The sequence below is a fragment of the Alosa alosa genome, chromosome 3 (genome assembly GCF_017589495.1).
Source record: "Alosa alosa isolate M-15738 ecotype Scorff River chromosome 3, AALO_Geno_1.1, whole genome shotgun sequence".
Taxonomy (NCBI): Eukaryota; Metazoa; Chordata; class Actinopteri; order Clupeiformes; family Clupeidae; genus Alosa; species Alosa alosa.
The window spans coordinates 26837020-26864226 of record NC_063191.1 but is presented as its reverse complement, the minus strand read 5'-3'; the positions used below and the strand labels follow the sequence as shown (position 1 = coordinate 26864226).

Genomic DNA, 27207 nt, shown 5'->3' with positions numbered 1-27207 from the left:
TCCTACAATTAAAGAAATTAGGTTTTCTTATCTGTCAATTTGCAGAAAACTCCCAACTGATGATTAACTGAGGTTACATTTGAGAGACAAAAGTGATGGCTTAATGCTCAAAGCCACACCGAACAGAAAATAATACATTTTATGAATTAACTAATAATTCTATAATTAAAACCAAACAACAGAAAGGACAAATAGATTGATTTCTGAGGGTGTCAGGTGAACACCTGATCCCATTTGGATTTTAAAGATATGTTCTGTGTGTGCCAAAAGTGTTCAGTAACTGTAAGTCCAGTGTTCTGCTGGAGGTTTACATTTGTCATGGCATCACCATATGTTCATGTTGTTCAGGCAGTGAACAGAGTGCCGAGTCAGTCATCTCCGAGTCCACCATGACACCCTGGACATGCTTCCCACATCTGTTCTGGTTCTGCGGCACTAATTCTGTTTGATCACAGCCAACTGTGTACAGATGTGAACACCAAGGTGGACATCAAGTTCAAATTCTTGGCTGTGAAGATTTTCTTAGATTCGGACTGTCGACCCCCCAAATTCTTCTAACTGTTATGTTGATAACTTGTGAGGAGTGATGACTGTAGGGACCCCTGCCTTGCATATTACGCTCTGAGCAGATATATTTCTTTAAATTCATTTTGGTTCTGTCATTTCTTTATATTGCAATTGCAATTCATTGACGCAAAAATATTCAAGTCAAGTGGCTCTTATAAATTATTTAGACCTTGTCCAAACGGACATGCACCATGTCTGACCTAGATGTATCACCTCAGTTAAATTTTGATTGCCTGCCCTGCATCTTCTTATATGATCTGAATTTCATTATTGAGTCAGAGTGAATACATTATGATTGAAGTGACCAAAGGTGCTCTCCCATATCCCAAGTCACCCTTTGACTCTTTAAAGCAGACTGTTTTAAATCTTCCATTAGTAAGTATGTACCATGTTTAAGTAAAGAATTTCCGTAAAATAACATTTAGAACATGATTGCTGCTTTAGACCACCTTAGCAGTGTGCACACCTCAGTAAAGCGGTGACCTCCTTCACCTTTATTCTTGAAGCAGGAAACAAGAGCACAAGCACTAGCGTCACTCGTCTCAGTCATGTTTGGCCGTGCCAAGTGTTCTTCAAGCACACAACGTTCAAACATACACGTTCAACGAACATACGGCTGTGGAGATGTCCTTATCTCTTTAGAAAGGATGATTCCACTCATGACTCCTGAGGCCAATTGAACCTCATTGGACTAAGATAATTGGATTAAATCTACAGTAGTACAATAGAGTATTGAGAGGAAACATGATGAGGCAATGACAAGAAGGCCTTCCAAAACATACTGCAGGCTGCAGACTGACTAACCAGATCAACTTGTTTGTTTGGAGTTTTGTGCATGTGTCATGTTCTTGTTACAACAGGCCAATCATAGATTGTTGTTACCATACGGCCTGATCTGTCAACACTAAGGCTGATTGCTAGATTTTCATTCAGTGACATCTTCACATCAGTGCTCTTCTCAGGCAAGAGCTGTGAAGCCTGTCACACTTAATCACTTCAGATAGACAATCCAGTCTATCAAAGTTCATACTAAGGTACAAATGATCTTTACTGCTTTTGCATAACTCTCTCTCTTTGGTGTCTGTTTCACCTGTTTTAATTTTATTTTGCTTTCTAAGTAATTTCAGTGGAACTGTAATTGGGTTATTGTTTTTTTTATTATTATTATTTATCATTACTTAGTCAAAACAACACAACTGCTCTTGTATTGATATTACCTGAAATACACAATAAATAACATGACTTATTAAGGTTTTCATTTTGGAAGAGCTCTTCAAATCTAAATAACAGGCAGCTCTTGTCACAAACAAAGTATGATTGGTTACTATTTTCCATTTAACATTATCAAAATAAATACAAAACAAATACATCACAAATACAAATACACAAATACATCACATACTTGAAAGTCTTGATTTAAAATTATTTTTCTCTATGACAATTTTTTGTGAATCCTTGATATTTTCTGCAGGTGACACTGGCTCTATACCGCATTCTCACTTAGCTGAGAAGTTTTGCTTGCTAAAACAAAGACAAAGTTAAATGGAGCTGCTAAAAGACAATTACAACCAATCGAAAGCTCTGTCAATCACAAGGTGCTGTGAAGTGACCTTAGCGGTCTCCAGACTTAAGAAGTTGGAATGATCATTGCACTCAAATGCACAAATCCCAGACAGACTGTGTTAAATTGACCATTGTTTGCTTCTTTGCAACTCACGATAGTCACACGCATGTGTGTCTGATGTGCCCACAATGTCAAAGCAGATCATCTGGTGCAACTGACTGGTAATAACACCAGTCAACAAGGCTATTGCATGCACGCACATTCTGTCACAATCACTAATAAGCAATCAATTGATTTTAGCTTTAAGGTGATCTTTAATAGGATTGTCATTGATTGTTCAAATTGTCTATCAAATCCTGGTCATGTGTATTAGTTCTTGTGATAAACATAGTTTCAGCAATATATTTCACTTTTTGCATTGTTCAGGCAAGTCCATTTCTTTATGAGAAATACCAGAAACCTACCTCCAATTGATTTATTAAAATATGAGGGCACATTACATAACAGGTTGTGATGGAATAAAATTATACAGATTTTGTGCAGGTTCATTGTGAAGCTATATTCATGTATTATGACTCTATTCATGAATGCATTCTTGCTGGTATTGAACTATTCCTGGTTTCAAATGAGACATAGGAGATCTTGTTATGAAGTCTACCCCCTGCCTCGTCTCTGGAGCGTGAGTATTGGGGTCAGTTGGGCGTCTGGGTGTGTTGGCCCACACACTGTCACACCTTATGAGACAGAGTGAGTCCTCCAAAACATGGGTTCATTCATAAGCAAGACCAAACTAGGTTGTAGCCTATACCAGATGTGGTGCTTAGAATCTTAAGTAAAGCCAAAACTATGTTTTCTTTCAAAGACTTTGAGATATTGATTTATGCCTTTATTTCATCCCGCCTGGACTACTGTAACTCTCTTTATTTTGGTGTCACTCAGTCCACTCTATCCCGACTTCAGATGGTGCAAAATGCAGCTGCAAGGCTGCTCACCAAGTCTAAAAAGACACAACATTTCTCCAGTTTTGAAATCTCTGCAATGGTTACCAGTGAAATTTAGAGTAGATTACAAAATTCCTCTTTTTGTCTTTAAAGCTTTAAATGGACAAGCTCCCAATACCTAAGTGAGCTTGTCACTTTCACTGCCCTCCCAGAACTCTGAGGTCATCAGATAAACTACTGCTCTCAGTACCTCAGAGTTGTCTAAAAAATAAAGGTGACCGTGCTTTTTCAGTAGCTGGGCCCAAGTTGTGGAACAACCTGCCTTTTCACATTATTTATATATATATTGGTGCTTTTAAAGCCAAGTTAAAAGAACTGCTATAAATGGCTTTTAAATGAATTGTGGAATGTAATTATATAGGCTATATATATATATATATGAACATATTATTTTAGTTTTATTTTCCTGTTGCTTTTTTGTGATGATTGTCTTTATTCATTTTGTCTTCTATTATCTATTTATTTATTTATTTTGAGCACTTTGGTCAACCACAGGTTGTTTTAAAATTGTGCTATATAAATAAACTTGACTGACTGCAATATTTAATCCATCAGAAACAGTCAGAGGTTCAACAGGGAATGTCAAAATACTCATGGCTGCATAGAAAACTAAAACACAATGTACGTATACAACAAACTTGGATTTCTCAACTCTTTCCAAGTTATTTTGTTTGTACCATACAGTTCATGGTCTTCTGATGTTACTGCTCTTGTATAGCAGAGCACTTCATTGCAATTAGCCAAATTGTAATTCTTGTAAGGACATGTCTAATCTATTGACTTATCAACACAATGATGATGTGCTCTAGAGTGCTGTTGAAATTAAGTTGAAAAAAGGAAAACTTCATCTTGGAGATATCCACATCAAAAGTACTCTAAAAGAATCATGTTCCTCTGAAGCTCCCCACTTCCACTTCATATGTCTGATGTAGCGATCAAAGGGTTCTGCTGCATTTTTCAATCCATGGAAATGGCTGTCTTCATTCACGTGGGTATCATGCCCAGGGTGAGACTGATGAGGTGTCCATCTGCTGGGGGATGGCTGCGTTTGGGTTAATAAATGCTAATGTGGCCCCAGAGACACTCAGCCATGGCAGCTGGTGCCGCCCTCCCACAATAGCCCGTGTCCAGACATCTCCAGCTCGCCCCGTGCTAATCCGTCACTCGCGTGTTTCGGACCCGTCGGTAAGGGTGCGTGTGAGTTTTGGGAGTAGGGTATTAGTGGTTCTTGTCTAGTCATGGAGCAGGGAGCACAGGGGTCCTTGTGGTAGAAGTGTTTGTGGTAGTAATGGACATCTGCATCATTGGAAAGCTGGAATTCAATTTGTTTTTCTAATTTAAATTCTATTTAATCTATTTGTTTAGTTAGCAAATTGACAAATGCTTATTGTCTGATGTGCCATTATACAAGTACTCATGCTTACTTTTATAGCTTAGTAGATGTATTTTGTTTTCTCTTGGCATCCAAACCAGTTTTATAAAATATGCCAATACATTTTAGGTACTAATTCTCAATAACTCACTACTCTTTCAACATATCAATACAATTCTAACACTTTAGCAGTGAAAGTTCTTCACTTTCATTTTACAATACCTTTTGTAAAAGAACATGAGGCATAACATGACAAAATACTTTTCTTTATTCTCTATAGCGTGGACCTCTAGCAAAAGCTGCCATAGAATTTACAATGTTACCACAATCACTCACTCAGCATCAAGTCAAATCTCTTATCTACAACAAAATATCACAGAGCTTAACAACCCAAAAGAGCTCACACAGACACACCAAGATACTAACAACTGAGCTCTCAACCGAACTAAGAGGTAAAAGGCAATGTGATTGAATGCTTTTTTTTTTTAAGCATGGATCAGAGCAGCCATTCCAGACCCAGGGTGAGAGAGTTCAGTGTTGGGAAGATGATCACACACCCAGCGACAACTCGCTAACTTCAGTTAAGAATGGAACATCATAGACTAATAATGTAGTAGACAGAGAAAACAGTCACATATAATACATCACTTATTTACTTGTATTATTAAAAATAAATATATTGTAATCTTATGTGTAATACAGCTCATCGAGGTACCTAATTTGACCACACTTCAAGTTTCCATATAGTGTACAGGCAAAAGTCTGACGGTCTAAGTGCCAAAGACCCACTTTAGTCTGCGTCTTGATTTAATTTAATCAAGAATCATGAATGCTGTACCAACCACAGCATATCTGGACATAGAGCGGTCATCCTGGGTCTTCCGCAGTGGTCCTTTCACTCTTGGCTGCCTTGTAGTTTCTTCATGACAAGACTGTTTGCAGGTGCATTGGTGAGAACCGTTCCCACAAACGCGTGTGTTCCCCAGAGGGCGTGACTGATGACTTTGCAGCAGCCCAGGTCTTCGATGCGAAAACCCAGGTGGCGATACTTTTCATCCGTCTCGAACAGCGTGTTGTTGGTGTACGTGCCAAAAAACTACGAATGCGACAAACAGAGGGTAGAGTTAGTTTACCACATTAATTCAATAACAGGAGTGTGTGTGTGAGGGAAATGAACAATCAGCAATGGTGGTAACTCACAGCGAGCCCTGAGGAAGGGTCTATGAAGTCTGCCCAAAAACCTTCTTTCTGCAAAGCATAACAGATCTCCTTGGCCCCTTCAATAAACTGTAAACATAAATTATGTAAATTAAGTAAAAAAAACAAGACACAAGTAAAGCAATGGATTAAAGATCAATTCATACAGACTGTCTTTAAACAAATATATTCCCAATAAATGGTCATGGGGAAAGCCAGCAGAAAATGAGCTGCTTATTGATGAGGCAAAAGCACAGACATGTTGCTGTTAAGCAGACGGTGAATAACGCAGACAGCGCAGACACACACTGTGGACTCACGCAATGTCTGTTAACACTCACACCAGGCTTCCTGTGCCTCTCAAACTAGTCTCAACTAGTCAACTAGCAAGTTACTAATTCTATACTTTTAAGTACAGTCAAAAAAAGATAACATTAATAAATCACCGATAAAAAAAATTAACAGCCCCATCTACCGTTAAAGTTCAGTATTTCTGAAGGTTTATTGCGGTCAAATGAACAACTGTTAGCAAACATCACTTAATTCATCTACTGTATGTACTTGACTTTCCACACCAATGCACATCTGCCAAGTGATAAGCATTAAGATACCGTTCCTTTATTCAAATGATTAGTATTTTGCTAGCAAAAAATCCTCACAAATAATGTGATCGCCACAATGTACTTGTAATTCAAAGCTCTCCGTGCTCCCAGTCCTTCTAAGGCTTTCTAGCAGGAAGGCTAACTGAATCCATACCAAAACAGGCACCTTTAAAATTTATTGGGCCAGGCGCCTGGATACTGTCCGAGATGTAAATCAGTCTGAGGTGGTGCAGACGTGACAGCATGGCGTACACAAAAGAAAGAAATATCTGTTGGGTCCATGCGGGACTAAACATATAAATCTACAGGGGAATGCCCAACCTAAACACTGCAATTTTTAAGTGGAGGAAGGCCATAAAAAACTAAGCTGAAGCAACATTCTCACCAACAGACTTGTGCCACATTTACAACATGTCTAAAACTAACCATATTGAGGTAGACAAATATCTTATTGAGCATCCGAGTTAAAAGACAAAGTTATGAGTTTAGTTTATAACAATGTTACCCAGTGCTGCAGACTATTTCATTCTGACAACAAGAGAGCCTGGGAGGGTAGACTCACTTTGGAGAGTAACTGTTCCCGCTCGACCTCCACCTCCTCAGACCAGCGGGTCATGTCATTCTCCGTCTTCTGCGTCACGGTTACCACCATCATGCTGTTTGAGGGCGCTTCCGGGAACATTAACTGGAAATCTGAATTATGAAGGGGGGGGAAAAAAACAATTCTTGGCAATCTTCAATTATAATGTTGATTTGTGCAGTCCAACTGGTAGAGCACGTTTATTGAGCCAAACACTGACGTTCTTGAGAATGCTGTAATGGCTTAAATTACTGTCTTAACATTAAACTATTCTGCCATCTACTGGTTTTGCACTCTTGTGTTCTACTCAATGTTAATCGCACTGATTCACCATATTGCCCAAACCAAAGTCATTCATTCCTTGTATAGATGGATGAAATCTGCCTTTCAGGGAAGGTTTTTTTTTCACACAGGGTTAACTAAGACCTATAGCGTAGCATTCCCTGGGTATCTGCACATTTTCCAAGTCCAAATTTAAAGACCTTTAAGACCTTTTCAAGACTTTTAAATGGAAAAATTAAGACTATACCAGGCAAAAGGATACTTTTAAAATGGAAAAATTTTAATTAGACGGTGTGATATTGACTAAAGTGCAAAATGGATACGATTATGTCTCATAGCCCATCTCGGCTTGTCCCCTGCACTCAAAACTGTTTTATGCTACCAACAGCTTTTTTTTTTTCCTACAATAAATCAATTTAAATGCAAATGCAAATAAAAGCATTCAAATAAATCTCGTTTTTACACCAAAGGCTGTATCTCACACACTTCATTGGTAGACTTCGAAGGCCCTGACATTTAAGCGAGACATTGAGAACTTTGAAAAAAAGCATGATTCCAGTAAGCAACTGGAATCCATGCATTTGGAATCTGATCCTTTATCATACCTGCTCATTCTTACTGCCGCCGACTTATCGTGACTAAATTCAAGATGGTGTAAAATGAAGATACTGTCTGTATTCATCTTTAAGTAAACTACCAGTGCTTTTCAAAGTTCTCAATGTCTCGCTTTTAAATGTCAGGGCCCTCGGAAGTCTACCAATGATTGGAGATACATTGAGCCTCGTGAAATGGTGTAAAACAATTTATTTGCATGTTGGTAGCACCACCATTGAAAAGCTGTTGGTAGCATCGGCTAACTAGCCAGATTTTTGGAGTGCAGGGGACAAGCCGAGATGGGCTATGAGACATACGTTCACACTCGGCATCATGTTTCAACACACTTTAGGTCAATATCACACCGGAATTGTCCTTTAACCCCCACCCCATTTTGGATGTCTACAGAAGTTACCATATATTTTGGAGAAAGAAAAATAAATTTGTGTGAATTACCTTCACAGCTATAAATGCCCAATTTTAGGGTCTGGGCTGCTTGCTTTTGAAGCTGGCTGTACATATCTGGTTGTGCTTACTGGCTGAGGCTGACTGTTCTTCACCTGTGTCTGTATAGCCTAGGCTACTTGCCAAAGACGTGCACTGGATTCCCTTCAATATTTTCAAAGTTAGACTAAGCTATTTAAATATTTTAATAGGCCTACTTTACATAATTCACTATGTGCATCTATTGTCCCATATGCAGCACAGCAAATTAAAGTTAATCCACTACTTTACATGTTGTATACCAGTTGTATCTAAACCAACCAAAGCTTGACTAAAACATTGTAAAACCATTGACTTGTTTTAAATTAATTAAGAGGCAGGTCCTCCTTGCATGATCCTGCTGAAAACTGCTGGTTTCATCTCAAGCACGCACGTATTATGAACGCATGTTGTTGTTTTTTATGTAGCCAGTCGGCGACATTAAAAAAAAATATGCTGTTATATTTCACAACTTTTGCGAAGTATGCCTACTAGGAAAGGCTGGCAAGCAAGCTGCTGACAGATATTACAGGTATTATAACTTCGATATGTTCAACTTAACATATACAGTATTTCCTCCTGATTGCGAAAACGTTTTTCTTTTTCTGTCAGTCCGTGGTTCCTTCATAAATTGCGCAGCAAATTATCAGACGAGTGACAGAAGCACTGCGCATAATTTGACCAGCAGTCTTCGCGTCTATAGTTTGTGAGACGATGCTGCGTCCGAGCAAAGATTCTAGATGCCCAGCGCAATTCCAAAAAGGAGGACAAATGAGCGTCCTGCTTGAGGATGCGCCGGACAGAGCTTTTAAAATCCATGTCCAACCTAAATTCAAGCGTATGGCCAACCTATCGCTAACTGGCTTACCAACTCTTTCTCCCACTATTATTACCGTTTTCACACCTTTAACCACACCCGTGAGAAACATCTTCACTCTGCAACCACTACACTTTGTCCCGTAGCCTTATAGTCACTTATACAATTACGTTTTAAATACACGAAACCGGATGAAGATATTTCACTCGCTCTCTTGCACTCGCTGGCGGTCCCATACGCAAATTTAATACCTCCCTTTCGAAAATTCAAGAAATCCCAGACAATTTAAGACTTTTCTAGTCCTTAAAAACCGAACGTTGATTTAAGACTTTTTAAGGATCCGCGGGAACCCTGATTCCAATAGGTGTCCGCTCATTTGAGCTTGCTAACATTAGGCTGCCCTCTTGTGGCCATTCTGTACAATTTCAGATAGCACAAGTTTATATCTTCATTACCCATTTTTTTTGTGATCAACTTTTTATTCGTTTTTCTCGATCGTTTTGATACCTGTGTCAACTCTGATATCGTGTTCTAAAAACAGTTAACACCTGTGTCTGAACAAAAGCACTCTGGACAAAATGACACATTTTGCTTGCAAAAGGCTGTTACTCTCTCAAAACACTTAAAACATGCAGCAAAAGCAAATCTTGCCTTCAAACACTACAACTTGTTGCCAATTCAAAAACACTCTTTAATCAATCATTACACACTGGACAACAAAATGCTAAATCTAGTTCTCAAAATTAGCATTTTTGCTATGCCTGTTCCATTACTTTCTCATTTTTCTGGTATCAGAAAAAAACTGTGAAAAGACTAAATGTATTTATTAATTCCTCCCAAGATGTAACGGTCATTGACACGTAAGACATGCAGAAAACACCTAGCAAGATACTGTAAATTTCATTGAACTACAACAAATAGACCTACAGTAAACACCTTTTGTACCGTTTTCTCCACCAAATAGGCAATACAGTACTTTGTCTAAATGTGCATTAGATCCATACTTGCAAATAGCAACACAGACATCTCTTATGTATAATGAATGATTGCTGATTGAAGAATTGTGCAAAGGAGTTTCACACAGGTGCATTAGAGATTCAGACTTATGCAAGCAATCTATACCACTTGTGAAAAGATGTTTTCCTTTTGTTTAGCATGCGAAAACCAATAGAGTTTGGGGCTTTTGAATGACACCTGTGTTAACTGTTTTGCAAAAGGGTGTGAGAAATGTGTGAACCCAATGAAAATGTGTGAACACATTCGCAAAAGATGACTTTCGCTGTGCAAAGAATGTAGTCATGAAGACCAAATGGGTTCCAGTTTACTTAAGCAGGTAAAAGCAATCGAGAAAAACTGTAAGAAGTCATGACATGACAAAATCGTGAAAAAAAGGTAAAGCAATACTAAACAAATATAAAAACAAAAAAAGAAAGATATGGTTCACCTTTCTTCAGCAGCTCGGGGCACAACTGTATGGCACACTCCACATGAGAGTTATCAAAGTACTGGTCCACTTTGCTAACAGGCTCTGGTGGCGATTCCTGGCCCTGGAGACATAACAGCATATGTTAGTCACTTAGTTACTCTAAGGCTGCATTTACACTCACCCACTTTTTCCACCTTCAAAACACGAGTATTCCAAAGTAGTGAGTGTTATAAACATGTAAGGTGGAAATTGATAATGTACATGTTGTTGCTATGATTGGTCATATTTAGCTAAATAGCTAGCTCCCTGAATCAGCTAAGGCAGGCATCTAAGCAATGAGCCATTGTTGCAAAAAAGTTGAACTATTCTTAACTTTGAGTGTCTCACGTTTTAAGAAGCCTCACTTGTTTTCTGCTAGTGCCCCGCTTTTATAAACTCAAGGTTTGTTGCAATGGTCAGCAAGCGCCTGGAGGTGAGAAAAGCGTGGCAGTCTGAACAGCCCCTAACTACGCAATTTGCTATGAAAACCAAAAAAAGCCTTTTGTGCCTTCAAAGCATTGACACACAACTAACCAGAAACGTACTATTACACACAACTTCTCTCCGAAAAAAGAAGGAATGCCGCTGTTCAACTCACCCCAAACTCTGAGACCAGCTGGGCCAAAATGAACTGGTGTCGGTCACTTCTGGAGGGCGCAGTCAGCACATCTGGAACTTTTCTGGGGAGCGTTCTCATCCTCTGCTCTGCAGTGCCCTCCAGGTGGCAATCGAAGCCCACATTACCGGGCAACTGGAAGCGCTGATCCTGAGGTCCAAACGGACCCATACTGTCATCTGGCCACACTGTCCTGGGACCTAACAAACACACACAAGTTTAAGCACCTATAAACAGATGGTTCTCACAGATAACAGGCAAAAAAAGAAAAATACAACCTCTCTATGCGTTCTCACACATGCCTGTTAGTTATGTTGTCACGCATTTATCAGACCATCACAGCGTAGAAATCTAGACGCACCCTAACGGCAGCGTATTTGAATCGCGACTCGAGTTAAGCTTTTTTTTAAATTGGCAAAAGTTTGATCAACAAAGTTTGGTCAATAGCTCCGCTGGTGGGAAAATGCTTGGGACTCGAGTAGTATTGCTATCCTATTGCGAGGAAATTTGAAAGACAACCGTTTATCCCGTCCCTCGGATTGAGCAGTGCCAATGGTAAGTTCCCAGACCCTATATCTTGATGTAAGTATATATACTCTTTTGATCCCGTGAGGGAAATTTGGCCTCCGTTTATCACAATCCATGAATAAGTGAAACACACTCAGCACACAGTGAACACACAGTGAGGTGAAGCACACACTAATCCAGGCGCAGTGAGCTGCCTGCATCAACAGTGGCGCTCGGGAACAGTGAGGGGTAAGGTGCCTTGCTCAAGGGCACTTTAGCCGTTCCTACTGGCCAGGGTTCGAACGGGCAACCCTCCAGTTACAAGTCTGAAGTGCTAACCAGTAGGCCACGGCTGGATCATCAGGCTAAGACTATCAGGGATTTGGTTTGAAATTTTGAAATAAAAGTAATGCCAAACGATGTTAAAAGAAATCACAGCAAAAGCTTTACTTTATTTTACTAGGGTGTCTTGGGATACAATTGCACATGTTATATAATATGTGAATAAAGCATATAGGATAAGGCCTAGCTGATGTGAGCTACTGTAGGTAACAGAGGCTTCAGAGCCAGGCGTACCGAGGTCAGGTGGTATGATCATCCGGTGGGGCTCGTCAGACCCTGAGGATCCAGCCCCAGAGAAGGACCTGGCCCCGACAACACGGCGTACCAGAACATGGATCCCTGGCAGGTAAGTCACCATGCGTGCCCTCCCACAGATCACCTGGTGAGGACAAATCCACAGATAATTTAGATAGCAAAAAATAACAATAATATTTTTTTTTTATCATAACCCACATATGTGTATGCCAAACATGCATGCTACACTTGACATTTCATAGAGAGTATATATAGCCTCTGGAGCAATATTATGCACAATGACATAACTGGGAAATAACATGACATGCAGTTTGGTAAATATAACGTTACTTACATTTGCCATCTTGGCAAGCTTCTTTTTACTCCTATGAGTCTGAGAGAGAGAAACAACAAGTTTTCAACCATCAGATAAAATTAACAAATATACTTTACTGGGAGGGTTGTCTTACACCAACCAAACTGAAGAAATCTTGCTGTAGTGCAAAGCTAATAGCTATTATACCTTACATAAGCACACTTACCTAAGCCTAAAATCTACTCAACTACATCCACTTTCACCTAAACTGTTGGTCACTCTGCTGTCAGTTTATTTAGTTGTAAGCGGCGAAGTGCATGGGTGCCAGAAAAACGCATGGGCGTTGATCAACACAAACACGTCATTGGACCACCTCATGAAGCTTGAATATTATGCAAGATAACTATCTTAATAGTGTAGTAACAAGTAGTACGTAACATATAGTTACGTTAGAGGAAACCGCTAAAGGCACCTGTAAATGTACTCGCTGCAACAGTTCTAAGTTAACGTTACATAATGCGAAGTACTTCAGCAGGTTCAGAAACATTAGTGCTAGCCTGGTTGCTACAACAGCATCACAATCACTGATGCTATGTCGTTAGCTAACGAGCTAACGTTTACTACAACTTTACCATGCTGTAAGTCAAATGCCCTGCATCTTGGAACGCTTTTGTCTGTACTAAATTCAGCAAGAAAACCGCAATATTAACTGGAGTTCAAAATGGTGAAGTGTTAACGTTAACGTTACCGTACCTCTCTTTAAATTGTTAAAGAAGTCCTAAGGACACCGTAGCCCCCTTTCCATGTAACCTTACTTCACCCAGCCTTATACGTTAGACCGGCACATCCGGGAACTTGACTCGTGACAAACGTTCCCGCCCCTTTCGGGGGGAAAACAAACAACCCCTCTCATTAACTCCAACGCAAATTAGGGTCAATAAACGTAATTCGTACAGAAATCGCAGGAGTAAATAATAACAAAAAATACCACAAATCAATATGACCACTCAATACATAACCACTTTGCCGGTCGTTGACCGTGAAAGATACCTACAAAAGCTTAATTCAATTAATATAAAAACATGTCCCTTCAGTCTCCCGAGTACGAAGTGGTGCAACAACCCCACTCAGTGACCAGAATTTTCTTCTGTCAGGATTTTTTTGAGGACATGGTAGGCAAAAGAAACTCAGGGAGGGGTTCTTAGCTGTGTGGTTGGTACATGTCTACCGGTTCACTCTGGCTTGTTCTGAGGGAATGTTTTCCCCTCAAAAGGGGCATGGCGCAAACAACCTGCTCTGTGTGACGCGGGTCCGGTTGTAAGTATCGCAAACACTCGAAGAAATGCCATGAGCTTCGAGGGCCTACGAAAGGTTTTACTGCCCTCTATTGGATGGGAGCTGAGGGGATTTTGGGACAAAGTAGTTTTACAAATTTTAACGGTATTTTGGCCAGTGATACGCTAAGCAGGATATATGAATGCATATCAAATTCCACCGCAACAAGATGTAGAATGCTAGCCTCCTTTAATACATGGTGGTTACTTGTTGCGGCGATGCATGCATGCAATAATTTGATCAGCAATGAGTATGGCTTTTAGTATTCCTTCTGCTAACTTGCCTAAATGATTCGCAAAGAATTAACTGAGCGAATACTTTCTTCTTGGGAAGAGAATGTTTAAGATGGTAGTCTGTGGTGTGCATTTGATTACCACCCTGTCTTCTTCAAATCACTACTCACCTCGTGGTTCAAGTCCATGTCCATCAGGCGAGAATGTTACGAGCATAGACTGTAAAAAATAGGTTACGAGCCTCCTCATCTACCTCCGCAACGGTAGATGGCGTAGTAGGCTCTGACAGCGACAACAAATGACAAGAGGTTCAGTGGGGTGAGTGAATGCAAGATGGCTAACCACAGACATGGACGTGATCATGGGAAAGAAAAGAAGTCAGACGAAGGTCCATCAGTCGTGGATCTATTACTGCATCCTGAGCTCCTGTCCAAGGACTTTATGAAGTTGATTTTACATGAGGTTAGCAATTTTACAGAGGGAAGCTCTTCCTCTGAGCTACATGAGCCATCTATCATAGCTATGGCTAGGTTAATGTTGGCTGGTAACGTTAATGTTAGTTAGCGAGGTTGTTAAATAATTCTCTCATCGTTTGGGAGTTCTTCCTAAACTGAGGTTATAGTTAAAGTTATAGTAAACGATAGTGTAACGTCTCATAATATGGTAAATCAACTAACTGCTTAAGTTCACCAAATGTTTCCTCAACAACAAGCTATTAATGTTATAATAATGTTGTCTAGCTAACAAGCTATGTATCATCACATTTTTAAATGTAAGAGTTATAACTGAGTAGTTTAGTGTCAACAGTGTTTAAACAGACTTTGGAACAAGTCACTTCCATCACTTCCCATCCCAGTGTGATCTGCACTGTGATCTGCACGCTGTTCACAATGCATGCAAGATGAGCGGTTTCTCTAAGGCTAACTTGTAACTTTGTACCTCAGAGGAATATTCAGGTGGACAGTGATGGAAGCCAGGATCAGCTTAGGGACCTCTACATGCGGCATGTCATCCCTCTGCCTCAGCGAGAACTGCCAAAAAGCCGCTGGGGAAAGAAAATGCAGAAGACTCGAGTGGAACAGAGGTCTTCACAGTCTCACGGTTACAGGTGACAGACACAACATAGAATTTCTCCTCCATCAATGTGAAAACTAACCCAAAATAGGCCAGTGGCGTCCATAGATTAAATTCATGTTAAAACTGGAAATGCATTCCATAGCCTGTGTATGTGCTTTTGTCTGCCCTAACTCAAGCAGTGACACAGGAAGGAAAAGGCCTCTAATTGTGTTTGATGGCAGCTCCACGGGGAGTGTTAAGATAAAGAAGCCTGACACGCTGTCTTCACCTGGGGCCACAGACCGTCTGAAGCCTCCTCCATCAATGAATATGACCAATCCCATCCGCAAGCTGTCAGGCTCCTCATCAAATTCTTCAGTATTGTCTTCATCATCGTCATCATCATCATCATCAACAATAACACCTAAAAGTCCCAGTGGGCCTCCATCGTCAGAGGTTTCGAATTCAGCCACAGCCAATTTAAAGAGGCCTGGAGACAGTGACTGCAGTGTAAGTATGCGTCAAATGATTCGTAGGTGTAGTTGGCATAAACATTGGATTAGCTAAACTTGTTAGGGTATTCTTGAGCATTAGTTCTAGAGCATTTTTGGGTCTCTTTCTGTGCAGGAGTGAACTTGAATGAAACAACAAAATTGCATGTCATACAGTGAAAATTAGTTTTTTCATAAACTTCTTGGGGGACAGATTAATCCACTTTGATCAGTATTGCCTTAATACCAGGTCATACGTATGTTTGAACACTTGCATGTACCATTATGTATGCTTGTGATGAGGTTGCAGTATTTGTACCTGGTGCGACTTAAAGCAACACCAAAGAGTTTTTTGTACCTTAAAATAATGTTTCCAAAATTGTTTCCGTGGTTCATCAACTCGTAACAGGGTGAACGGCACTTCTGCATTAAACCCCAGCGGCCCTCTATCGGCTATAACCGCATCTATGTAAGTTTGCCAGATCGGTAGCGGATCTGTAGTTCGATGGAATGAGACATAAGAAACTACAAATTTGACTTGCATGATGTCGCAATACATCGTAATTTCATAAAATCATGCAACATAGGCTATTCTACCTTGTCTATGGACATCGTTATTTGCAAAGCCGTTGCTGGATAAACAAATAGCGTGCATGCGACAGAGGAAAAGTTCTTTGGTGTTGCTTTAAATACTCCCTAATGACTTTTGTCTATTGGCCTGCAGGGGGAGCTGAGTTCCCCTGATGTGAAAAAGAAGATTCAGCACGTAACGTGGCCCTGACCTTGCGCTCGATGGGGCTGCCTCCCAGAGGACTCTGTCCTGGGAATGGATGGATGGATGGAGAGACAGACAGATCTCTACCCAGTGGTGTCTGTCATACAGACTCTAGCCTCCAACATGAGTGTCAGTCTTGGATTGTATGAAGATCTCTACATGCTCTTCTTGATGCATGTTCTTCTTGTGTCAGCCTGTCTCTGTAGAGATTCAACACACAGACCTACACCTGAAAACCTCACTCTGAATGCCTTGACGAATGCACAAGCCCCCCCCCTCATATTTATTGAACTACACAGTTTGTATTAGTGAGCACCAAGCCCATGTAAACTGACATCATGTAAAGAGGAGATGATTATGTTCAGGAACAGATCAGCTGTGGGTATGTGGTGTCATGTCCAGACTGGAATGACTCATCCAGGAAGTATATGTGCCAGCAGTTTTTATTTTATAAACTACCTATCCATAGTCATTTGTGTCTGCACACCTGCTGCCTTTACTCCTTTAGTTGTGAGAAAATTGTTTAGTCCCAATTCCCCCATAGTGACATCAGTGTGGAATGGTGTGGTTTTTCACATGATTAGATTTGAGCGGACGTGCGTGTTTGTGTGTGTGTGTGTGCGTGCGTGCATTGAGAATAGAGTGCTTTTATGGAACCATCTGACTACGATGTACGATGTCAAATGATGACAGCTGTTAGATCTTATCGTGGGTAGTTTTTAGCTCCCTTGGCTGTCTTCACCAATATGAGCTTCTTGTGTTACAGGCGGTTTTAACTTTTAATGCAGTTGGATGGATAAGAATCGCACAGAAGGCAGACTTGAGCTATGATAATTTGTCTGGTTTTTCCACAAGGATACTGTTGTATGGCCTATGTGTTGAATGCTCTGGATCTAAGGGCTGCCAAATGAGAAAAGATATCTGCACAATTAACAGCTGCAAACATAACACCATTGCAAGAAGAACCTGTGCATGGATTTCAGTATTGGCGTACTGGAGGAAGAGACCTTTTTCAAGTCTTTTTTTTTTTTTTTTTTTTGTATTGGCAAAAGTGGAAAATGTTGATGCATTTTAGTGCAATAAACTTACAAAAAGAATCTGAAAGTCTTTGAAAGAACCTGTGTGAATGGAAATGTAGAAGTGGGTTTATGAAGTAGTTTCACACATTTTGCATTTTTTCTGTAGTTTATTTCTTCAAATACAAGGTACTTTTTAAAAATTTGAGAATATGATCATAAACAAGGCACTCTTGGTAGCGGGGTGGTGTCTTTTTTCACAGTGTAAGTAATTCACGTAGGAAAACTGACAGTTGCGCTAATGCCGTGTTAGCAAAGCCTGAAGTCATAAATATTATAAAGTCAAAGTTGACCCTACCTGCCCTATGTCCTCAAATAGTATCACCAAAAATTAATCAACAAAATGTGGAAAAGCCACTTAACAGAAGTTCACATATGTTGTTGTAGACAGAGGACATAAGGCTGTCTGAATATATGTATTGATCTATACTTTAGAATATATATATTTATAAATATAGGCTATGATATCTATTGCACTTGATATTTGAAAGAGTTGCTGAAAGTGTCAGATCAGTGCATGTTAAAAGCCTCTCTTTTTAAGCAGAAGCCAAATACAAAAAGGAGGATGTAACTGATTAGTATATGTCAGTCAGTTATAGTTTGTCAGCCTGCATATGCTATATATACAGTTACTCTCTCTCTGTCACCATTTGTCATAGTGCTGTCAGGGTGCACGTTTCTTTTAATATCCTGTCTTGGATTTGTTGACCACATTGCTCCTGTGGACGCCGCCGATCCCCTTTAGATGTCTTTGCCACACTCGGGACACAGGATGTCATCGCGCTCGGTCAGGAAGCCACGGCCGACCAGAGACACGGAGCACTTCTTGCAGTTAAAGCAGTCGTTGTGCCACTGGCGTTCCTCAAAGGAGATGTACTTGCTACCTCCAAGACCTGGGTTAGTTTCATAAAGGCATTCTTGCATGAGTGGGATTCATGGTAGACCAAAGGCCTCTTTAGCAGATCCAAATCACTAGACAATGTCTACTACACTGAAGTACTGGTTAAGCTTTTTAGATTGACCTTGGTTATATGCAATACAAATCTCAACTTTAACTAATTAAAGTGTTCAGGGCTTCGCATACAATGCTCTATATTGGTAAATGTGTGGTGTACAACATACCACTGATGGGGGAGGTGCAGGAGGCACACTTTTTGGCGTACAGGTTGCAGAAGCAGTTGAGGCAGTAGGCGAAGTCGTCGCGTGAGGTGAAGCGCTGGCCGGAGAGCTGCTGCTTGCAGCCGGTGCACAGGAAGCAGTCCTTGTGCCAGGGCTGCTCGTGGTACGTCACCCCGCCGGTGGTGATGGGCTGAGAGGGGGGGCAGAGAAGGGAGACAGTGCTGGTGAGTGGTAAGTGACGAGTGGTGAGAGGATTATGACAGGCATGAGTGAGCGTGTTTGCTAAAAACTCAAAGCTATGGCACCAGTCCCAAACTTTCCCTCGGCTCCGATTATAGGCCTACAGCTCTGGGAAAATTGAGAGAACCTAGAGACCACTGCACATTTTTCTGATGTCCTACGGTTGCCGAGTGACATTCAAATGAGTTTATGGTCATATTCTAATTTTCAGTGGTCTCTTAATTTTGAATGTGACCGTCAACTCATTCAAATGTCACTCAGCATCTGAAAAATGACATCAGAAAAATGTGCAGTGGTCTCTTGATTTTTTCCAGAGCTGTATAATCGGAGCTGACAGACTGTCAAGAACGTAAAAGTGGGGATGAAACTAGGAGATAAATAAACTGTCAATTATCATCACTAGTGTTGTCTGACTTACTGGGTCTGACTGACTAATTGCTGTTATATGGGCATAGGGTTTTTGTGCAACAAATATGTGCAACTTTTCTTGGTAGCAACAAATTGGAAAATTGGCAGCTGATAACAGACAGATCAACACAGATGGTTACTAAGCCATGTACCTTCATGTCCCCGCGATCACGAGTGGAACGCTAGATGCGATTTACACATGGCTTTCTTCCCACCTTCACGTGTTTGTCTGTGGTCTTCTTTATTTTTAGCTCACCGTGGACTACAGTGCTCAGGCATAATTTGTCCTAACACCATTATGTGATGGCATGTTCTCATAAGACTGGGTGCCTGTCTTCATCTGCCTGGACTATTTTCTGTGTGTGACTTCAATCTAAGAAGAGGCCGCCTTCCACAGTTGCCCATTAGGACTGCAAAACTACCTCAAAGTGATCTGATTTTACCTCCTTGAACTTATATGCTTTAACTGGCATTTGAGGACATATGGACATATTCCTGGGCTTTGGGAAACCCTCAGCAACATTTTACGGCATTTTCTGTTATTTTACCAATTAAACAGCTATTCGATTGATTGAGAAAATAGATGACAGATTAATGCCTATTGCTCGTAGAGAAGGCCCCAAAAAAAGTCAACAAACAAATGTTTTCAATCTGACTCTTGATTACGCAAAACCACTATTTTAATATGGAGTTCCTACATGGGTATTACAATTAGTCAATTCCTTCTTTCTGTTTAGGCCCGAAATCTCTGATGTCCTGACTGTCAAACAGCTTTATAACAGATGTGACAGATGTGTTAGATGTATTGGAAGGCCAACCTTCTTGCAGTGCACACACTGCATGGCGAACTGCTTCTCGTAGCAGGGCACGCAGTAGTTGTAGTTGTCCTTGGGGATGAAGCTCTTGGTACCAATAGGCTGCTGGCAGCGTTGGCAGGTGAAGCAGGTCTCATGCCAGCTGTTGCCCTTGTGCTCCATCTTCCTGGTGCCTGGGATGAGGAAGCAGCAAGGATGAGAGGAAAATGGTCAATAAACAAAAGCAAAACATTGATTTAACAAACCCATCTCTCAACTTCAGTTTTGTAGAATCAGTCCATTTGTTAAAATCAGGTCTTTAGCCTCAAGCAGAAGATCCAATGTATGTGGTAGGTTCACATCGTTTTGAATGTCAGATACAGATACAGATACCATGCAGCATTGTTGTTGATTGGCTGAATCCATCTTAACTAAGTGTCTCAGGAAGTGCTCCAAACACGTTCATTACTCACAAGAAGCCTCACGGAACATCTCTCTACAAATACCAACCATGACATTTTGTAAACACATGAAATTATTTAGTAGGGGGGTGGGTGAGGTGGTGGTGGTGGAGTTGGGGTGGGCCGGGGGGTGGATGACAAAGAGCTGTTGTGTTTTCAAAGAATCTCCATGTGATCTCAATCCTAAACCAACATGGATGTTCATGGATGGGGTTGCAGCCGCTCTGAATAGCACAGTACAGAAAGTTCATCAGCGATCAAGTCATGTGAACGTTCTTGTTCTGGAATACAGAGTGGCCAGCCGTCTTTGCATGCTATCTCTGCCCTCTCTCTCTCTGTGTAGATTGATATCAGGGCTGTCTACCGTTTACTGTTCCCAGTATTCACCCTGTAGCTAACCCCACTGTGTACATAGTCACAAATTGCCACTTATTACTCCTGTTTGCGGTAGAGAGCAAGAGTGCAATGCATGGTAAACCTAATCATTTGTATCGCCCATATGTAGCATGCTACAGGAAATAAGGTAATTACTGAGCCTAAACAAGTTGACCAATGACCTAAATTGGCAGACTGATAACGACCTGTAGAGGAGGATTTCACAGGAAAGTTTGAGTTCTGTTAAACTCTGTCTGACCTCATGGCTCTATGCCTATTAAAGCTGTAACCCTAAAATGAGTTAACAGTGGCCTCACCAGGCATGATGGTTTTCTTGCAGTCATGGCACTTGGAGGAGTACTCGTTGGAGTAGCACTCGGTGCAGAGCAGCTGGTCGTCCTTGGTGGAGAACGGCTTGTCCACCAGCGAGCGCTTGCACATGAAGCAGTGGAAGCAGTCCTCGTGCCAGTGGCGGTCCTTGTAGGACAGGTCCTGTGGAGAGCAGAGAGCAGTGAGAGAGGCTAGTGCAGGACGAGGCTAGTTTTTTACTCTCTGTTTGCTTGGTCTTTTAACTCAAATGTCTTTGTTGTTGGTTTCTCGCACAAAGGAACTCATTGGTGTGTGTGTGTGTGTGTGTGTGTGTGTGTGTGTGTGTGTGTGTGTGTGTGTGTGAGAGAGAGAGAGAGAGAGAGAGACATCTACCCTGCTGCTGCAGCCAATGGGTTTCTTGCAGTCTTCACAGGTGTTGGAGTAGAGGCTTTCGTAGCACTTGACGCAGTAGGGGTTCTCCTCTCTCAGCACGTACTTCTTCCCAAACAGGGACTCCTTGCAGTAGTGGCAGTCGTAGCGCTCGGTCATCCTGGCGGCTCTCCAGGGTCAGCTGACAGACCAGGCAGAAGAGTCAGGGGGGTAGAAGAACTGAGGGAAAAGGGATTTAAATATGGTCTGGTTATTGTTTTTTAAACACAGGTATGATCGCATAGTTGAAGAAGGTGGCATACAGACACATAGTGTAAAAAGCCTCAAATTATCCTGTGCTGACTGATGTTTGGTAAAATTCACAAGATTTATGTTCTTTGGATTAGAATGGAAATTGACACAAAATCCCACGGTAAGGCATGACTTTAGTAATTCAATAAAGCACTTCTTGTGTGAATGCAAGGCTGGCAGCTGATTAAAAAGGAAATTATAAGGCTGCGTGTTCATGCCCACATTATGCTCTCACTCTCTCTCTCTTTCTCTTACTTTCTCTCTCTCTCTCTGTGTGTGTGTGTATGTGTGTGTGAGTGAGTGAGAGAGAGAGTTTGTGTGTGTGTGTGAGAAAGAGAAAGATAGAGACAGAGAAAGCGAGTAAGAGTGAGAGTTTGCGTGTGTGTGTGTGTGTGTGTGTGTGTGTGAGAGAGAGAGAGAGAGAGTTTGTGTGTGTGAGAAAGAGAGAGAGAAAGAGAGAGTTTGTGTGTGTGTTTGAGAGTGTGAGTGTGTGAGAGATGAGAGAAGAGGATAGTGTGCTGAGAAGCCGGGGCATGCGGAGAGGCCACTCACTTTTCGGCAGCTGTTTAGAGTCTCAGCCCTGCTAATCTCCTGCTGCTCGTCCCTCCCATGAGCCTTTGTGCCGTGCGCTCCGCCGTATCCCCCTGTCCAGCTGTCCCTAACCGTGGTGACACACTCCCGCCGGGCTCCCCAGAGCCACCACACACACGGCTGAACTGCTGCTACTCCACTCTGCGTCTCTCCTCCTCTCCTCTCTCTATCTCTGGCTCCAACTCCGTCACTCACTCACTCGCTTCTGTTTCCTTTCCTGTCTCCCACTGAGTGCTTACTGTGGAGGCAGCACCACTACTGTAAGAATCCCCTTTCCAAAGTTTGACCATATAAGGAATCAAATGCCTGAAAAGTGGGAGAATGCTCACTCTCTGGAATTCCTTTACTTCCCTTTCTCATACTTTGTCTCCTTGTCTTTTCATACCTTTTCACACCCCACCCCCACCCCTTCTTCTCCTGAACGAAACTCTCAATTTGCATATACTTTTACTATCTACCTAACTCTAGTTTTGTATAAAGGCAACTATTGCAGTCTTCTTCCATTCTGTAACCAATCAATTCTCTTGGTTGTTCTAAACATCTAGACATCTCTCCCTTTACTATAGTATCTCTGGTGGTTTTCCCGAGCCTTTATCTTCCCCTGCTCTTGTGTATTTCTGTCCATCAACACTGTCTCTTCCTGTGTCTTCTCTATAAATCTCGTAGGAAAGCTGTTTGTCTGCCACCATTCACAGCCTATGGTTCTTAAAGAGCATCACCGCAGTAAAAGCAGAGGTGACGGCAGAGCAGTATTGACTTCAATTTGTTAACAGCCAGAAAATGAAGTGCAGAGTGCCAGAGATGATATACAATCTACCGTGCTCCTCTTTCGTTCCTCCCCATCCCTCTGCACTGCTGTTCTTTCTCCCCTTTCCCCTCTTTCCCTCCTTCCTCTCTTTCCCTCTGTCTCTCTCTCTCCCTCTTTCTCTATCCCCCTCTCTCCAGGATCGGCGGATTAAACCTGGATTCATCTCGCTCCCAAAATAAAGAGTGGCAGACCCAACCAAACCACTAGCGCAACTGCAAACTATTTTGAAACCTGCGGGGGGAGAAGGAAAAGAGGGAGGCAGCTGTTGCCATCCAGAGGGGCCCGAAGCCTTTTGAAGTCACCCTACTACAGGGCCCATCAGCGCTGAAGCATTTTAGGGAAGATTACCCCCTCATTCTCTCCCTGCCTCCCCTTAAGCCCGGTCTCAGGCAGCCTGGCCTGGGGGGGGGGCTCAGGCACCACCCTAATGGCCCATCCGTCCAGAGAGTATTCTTGGACCGGGAGGTGAATCCCTCCGCAAATGCGAAGAGAAGGAAGGACGAGCAGCTGCGATTAATCTCTGCATGTGCCCATCGCATCAGTAGTGTACACCAGGCCCCTCTCACTCAGGAGAGATAGGGACACCCACAATATCACATTATTAAAGCCAGTTTATTTCCAGGCTGGCCGTCCTTGAATATGATCAAGTGTTGTATAAATAAGATTTATGGAAGGGGATGAAGTTGATTGTCTTCAAATAAGGGTCACACGATCCCTGTTATTTCTTACCTTTAAATATCAATTCATTTAATCTGATTTAATATATGTAATTAGATAAGGAGCATTGTCAAAATAGGCAATATGAGAACATTCTGATTAGACATGCCTCCTTTACTAGTCTTGTGTTTTCGCTTTAACAAGACCGCACCTATAAGAGGTCAACCACTCCCTCGTCCATCTTCACCCTATTCAAGTCAGCGTCAGTGCTGGCAGTCTGATACTATCCAGTGCCAGATTCGACTGCTTGAAGAGAGCTAGGCAATAAGATTAGTCCATTGCGTGAGCACAGAAAAAGGTAGTTTGGAGCTATTTTAGAACCTCAGGGTGTGAATATTTTCCCTTCACCATGTGGAACTAATCTCATCCATTCTTGCTAATTTTATCAATTAGACTGGGAGAGAACCTAAAGAAACATCTCCCTTTAGCCATCCGCCTAACAAGATGATCAGCCCTCGAGGGTCTCATGTGTTGTACACCCCCCACCTCAATCATCTGTCATTCTCTAATTTCCATCATTGCCGAGACGAGCTGCCGGTTGCCCATGGTCAGACGGCGGAGGCCCGTCTGGGTTGGTGGGCTGGAATGCTTTTAGAGGTGCTCTGTGGAGAGGTCCGTAGTGCCGGAGCACACCACCACCGCACCGGTCTCTTCTTTCAGTGAAATGCCTGTGCCCTGCGCTACATTTCACACTCTTTAAAACCCCCTGACCACCCAGGGGAAGCAGACTGCACATGCAACAGGACAGACAGGTTCATGTTTGAAATTCACACCACATGCTATGCTAGCGAATGGACATAGATTGGCAGTCATAGGAGTCAGTGTTGCATTTGCTACGCTGTTCCTGGTTATGCCCATTCAGAACAAACAATAATTAAATATTTATAACATTTATAAAAAGAAAAGGCAAGCATGACAGGAAATTGTACTGCAAATACGAATAAAGAAGAGTGCCTGCCTATTTTGGATAGCTATAATACGTTGTATTTGAAATGGCTTAGGACTGTGATAATTTTTTATTCAGTTTGCTTTCCTTTATTAAATCTAAGTCATATGGGAAGCCACAGAGCTCCCTCTCAATGCTGAAAGCTACAGAGCTCCCTCTCAATGTTCCCTCTCAAATGAGAAAGACAGAGAGAGATGGAGAGTGAAATGCTAGACCAAAGGATTCCAAAGGAACATCTTTGGTGTAAATGGCTAATGGAGGACTTTTGGCAGTAAAAAGATGGCACATGCTAAGGATAATAGACAAAGACTTTGCCAGTGTGTGTGTGTGTGTGTGTGTGTGTGTGAGAGAGAGAGAGAGAGAGACAGAGAAACAGAGAGAGAGGTGAGGGAAGCAACCCAAAAATAAATAGCTGTTAATGATTCTGATAACAGGTAACTAATCCTGCTGGAGAATACCATTAAATTGTAACTATTGCTGTGCATTTTACATGTTACCTATTCTATGCTGCATCACTACCAATATATATGGAATTAATTTATTACTTGCACAACTGTCTTTTTCATCTCCTTCATTTTCAGTCATTGTTGGTAACCACCTCATGTTAACATTCACAAGGCAAATGGAAAGTAGCCTAATGCCTGTTCTGACGCTCTTACCTCTAGCTGAGTGTGTCTGGTTGCGGGGTCTCTGCGGAGTGAGCCAAGGCTGCTGCGGGCCCTGGGATCTCGTCTGCTCTTATTGGCTTACTCCACCTATGGAACGCAGCTAATTGAGAGGTGGTGGGGCTTAGGACAGGCACTCTTTATCTAGATGCGCTATAAATACAACACAGCGCCACCACTGTCAGACACAAGAGATAAAAAAGCAGCACACACACACAACCACACACACATGCACACAAATGTGCAAATATGCACCTTCACACACTAACATACACACTCTCTCTCTCTCTCACACACACACACACACACACACTTATGCGTTGTTGTACTTTTAAGGTTTTACATTGTTGTCTGTGCTTAGAAACATAAGAGAACAAACACCCTGAGAAAGCTTTTACAGTCTCACACTACACTGTGGAGATACTCCTTGTCTGAACAGCCAGGCAGGCGCACTCACGTCTCTCCACATTTCTAGTGCTCACTCAGCCAGTTTAGGATGCTGTCTCAGTAAGGTGTGAAGATTGAACAAATCCATCTCTTACAATGTTCATGGAGAGGGTGGGGGTTGGGTTTGGGGGCATTCTCCAAACCAGTGGCACTCACAATGGGTATGAGTGCTCAGTGTGAATTCTGGGAAATATTAGGAAGCGTGAAACGTTCCCCCCTATCAAGCCACATTTCATCTGATCCACTGTTCTCATCTTGCCTGCCTCCCCCCTCATCTCTTCCCTTTCTCCTCTAACTTAGGGAAACCTTACAGGGAGGAAAAACAAACATCCGGGTGTCTGGATTGGAATTGAGATTCATGGACCTTCTAATGCTCTTGTGGACGCCATTTAAACAAAACACAGCGTGATTGAGTTGCTCTCGAAGATTTTCGCTGATCCTCACATTCCCTCATAGCTGCCAAATGACAAAACAAAAAGCCGTTACATAACATCTGATCTTTGTGTACATGATTGTAGGGCTATTTTTAGAAAGAGAATGGTGTGGAGAATTGCATTTTCTTTTTTGTATTCCTCTTAAGTGTGACTTGAAAAAGCATCAGCTTTTTTTAACCACATGGTTTCAATGCCAGCCATCTCGAGGGGCAACCCAACCTGTTGCAGCCGTACTGGCCTATGGAGATCACCTAAATGAAGCCCAGAGTGGAAAATAGGCCTCAGGTGAAATGTCAAAAGGGCGCAACCTTTCTCCATCCCTCAGTATCTCTCTCCCTCCCTCTCTCCCTCCCTCTCTCTCTCCCTCTCCCTCTCCCTCCCTCTTTCTCCCGGTGGAATTGTGTGATTGATGCTGTGCAGACGTGGTGACGATAACTGTGCAGTGTTTCCTAGAACCCCTTGGCTCCTTTGCTTACACCGCCCCCCACCCCACTCCAACAACAACCCCACTCCCACTCCGAACTCTCCGCTCGCTCCTTTGACCCTTTCCACTGCTTGCTCCTGTCTTTATCTCGGCCTTGTCGTGTTGCATGGCGCGGATCGGTCCGTTGGCCTGTGTCCAGGGTGGGATGGGACGTAGCGCTGACGTGAGAGCGCTACGTTTGAACTGTAATGCCGTGTTTGAATTTAGGATGAGGTGTCAACTT

At 42.0% G+C, this 27207-nt stretch overlaps 3 protein-coding genes across 9 annotated transcripts; 1 reads left to right on the top strand and 2 right to left on the bottom strand.

Annotated features, from left to right (window-relative positions):
* Positions 1–4754: 4754 nt before the first annotated feature.
* mmadhcb (metabolism of cobalamin associated Db) lies at positions 4755–14306 on the bottom strand. 3 transcript variants are annotated; one of them, XM_048239069.1, is made up of 8 exons: positions 14278–14306; positions 12579–12617; positions 12224–12368; positions 11123–11340; positions 10504–10606; positions 6866–6996; positions 5705–5791; positions 4755–5600 (listed from the first exon to the last, which is right to left on the bottom strand). In XM_048239069.1, exons 1-8 carry the CDS (start codon positions 14299–14301, stop codon positions 5400–5402), a joined length of 948 nt encoding a protein of 315 aa, XP_048095026.1. In that variant the 5' UTR covers positions 14302–14306; the 3' UTR covers positions 4755–5399. The 3 variants fall into 3 exon arrangements, with proteins under 3 accessions (XP_048095026.1, XP_048095029.1, XP_048095027.1); XM_048239072.1 differs by lacking the exon at positions 14278–14306 and adding an exon at positions 13594–13611; XM_048239070.1 differs by lacking the exon at positions 14278–14306 and adding an exon at positions 13293–13450.
* A 12-nt stretch (positions 14307–14318) lies between these two features.
* c3h2orf49 (chromosome 3 C2orf49 homolog) lies at positions 14319–17539 on the top strand. 2 transcript variants are annotated; one of them, XM_048239077.1, is made up of 4 exons: positions 14319–14569; positions 15052–15215; positions 15361–15673; positions 16379–17539. In XM_048239077.1, exons 1-4 carry the CDS (start codon positions 14441–14443, stop codon positions 16433–16435), a joined length of 663 nt encoding a protein of 220 aa, XP_048095034.1. In that variant the 5' UTR covers positions 14319–14440; the 3' UTR covers positions 16436–17539. The 2 variants fall into 2 exon arrangements, with proteins under 2 accessions (XP_048095034.1, XP_048095035.1); XM_048239078.1 differs by having other exon boundaries at positions 14321–14569; positions 15364–15673.
* A 56-nt stretch (positions 17540–17595) lies between these two features.
* Positions 17596–25718, bottom strand: LOC125292010 (four and a half LIM domains protein 2). 4 transcript variants are annotated; one of them, XM_048239073.1, is made up of 6 exons: positions 25614–25718; positions 21605–21820; positions 21220–21394; positions 20091–20260; positions 18628–18814; positions 17596–18398 (listed from the first exon to the last, which is right to left on the bottom strand). In XM_048239073.1, the coding sequence occupies exons 2-6, from the start codon at positions 21758–21760 to the stop codon at positions 18247–18249; spliced, it is 840 nt and encodes a 279-aa protein (XP_048095030.1). In that variant the 5' UTR covers positions 21761–21820; positions 25614–25718; the 3' UTR covers positions 17596–18246. The 4 variants fall into 4 exon arrangements, with proteins under 4 accessions (XP_048095030.1, XP_048095032.1, XP_048095031.1 ...); XM_048239075.1 differs by having other exon boundaries at positions 21605–21782; positions 25614–25713; XM_048239074.1 differs by lacking the exon at positions 25614–25718 and adding an exon at positions 22445–22659.
* Between the last annotated feature and the right edge of the window lie 1489 nt (positions 25719–27207).

Excerpts from the sequence above, each read along its gene's own strand:
- mmadhcb (XM_048239069.1), bottom strand. The coding sequence starts at position 14,301 with ATGGACATGGACTTGAACCACGAG. Across the intron at positions 10,607-11,122 it reads AGCTGGTCTCAGAGTTTGGG|GGCCAGGAATCGCCACCAGA; the intron begins GTGAGTTGAACA and ends TTATGTCTCCAG. Across the intron at positions 5,792-6,865 it reads GGGAACAGTTACTCTCCAAA|TTTATTGAAGGGGCCAAGGA; the intron begins GTGAGTCTACCC and ends TTATGTTTACAG.
- LOC125292010 (XM_048239073.1), bottom strand. The coding sequence starts at position 21,760 with ATGACCGAGCGCTACGACTGCCACTACTGCAAGGAGTCCCTGTTTGGG. Across the intron at positions 21,395-21,604 it reads CCATTGGCTGCAGCAGCAGG|GACCTGTCCTACAAGGACCG; the intron begins GTAGATGTCTCT and ends TGCTCTCCACAG. Across the intron at positions 20,261-21,219 it reads CAAGAAAACCATCATGCCTG|GCACCAGGAAGATGGAGCAC; the intron begins GTGAGGCCACTG and ends TCCTCATCCCAG.
- c3h2orf49 (XM_048239077.1), top strand. The coding sequence starts at position 14,441 with ATGGCTAACCACAGACATGGACGTGATCATGGGAAAGAAAAGAAGTCA. Across the intron at positions 15,216-15,360 it reads TCACAGTCTCACGGTTACAG|CAGTGACACAGGAAGGAAAA; the intron begins GTGACAGACACA and ends CCCTAACTCAAG. Across the intron at positions 15,674-16,378 it reads CTGGAGACAGTGACTGCAGT|GGGGAGCTGAGTTCCCCTGA; the intron begins GTAAGTATGCGT and ends ATTGGCCTGCAG.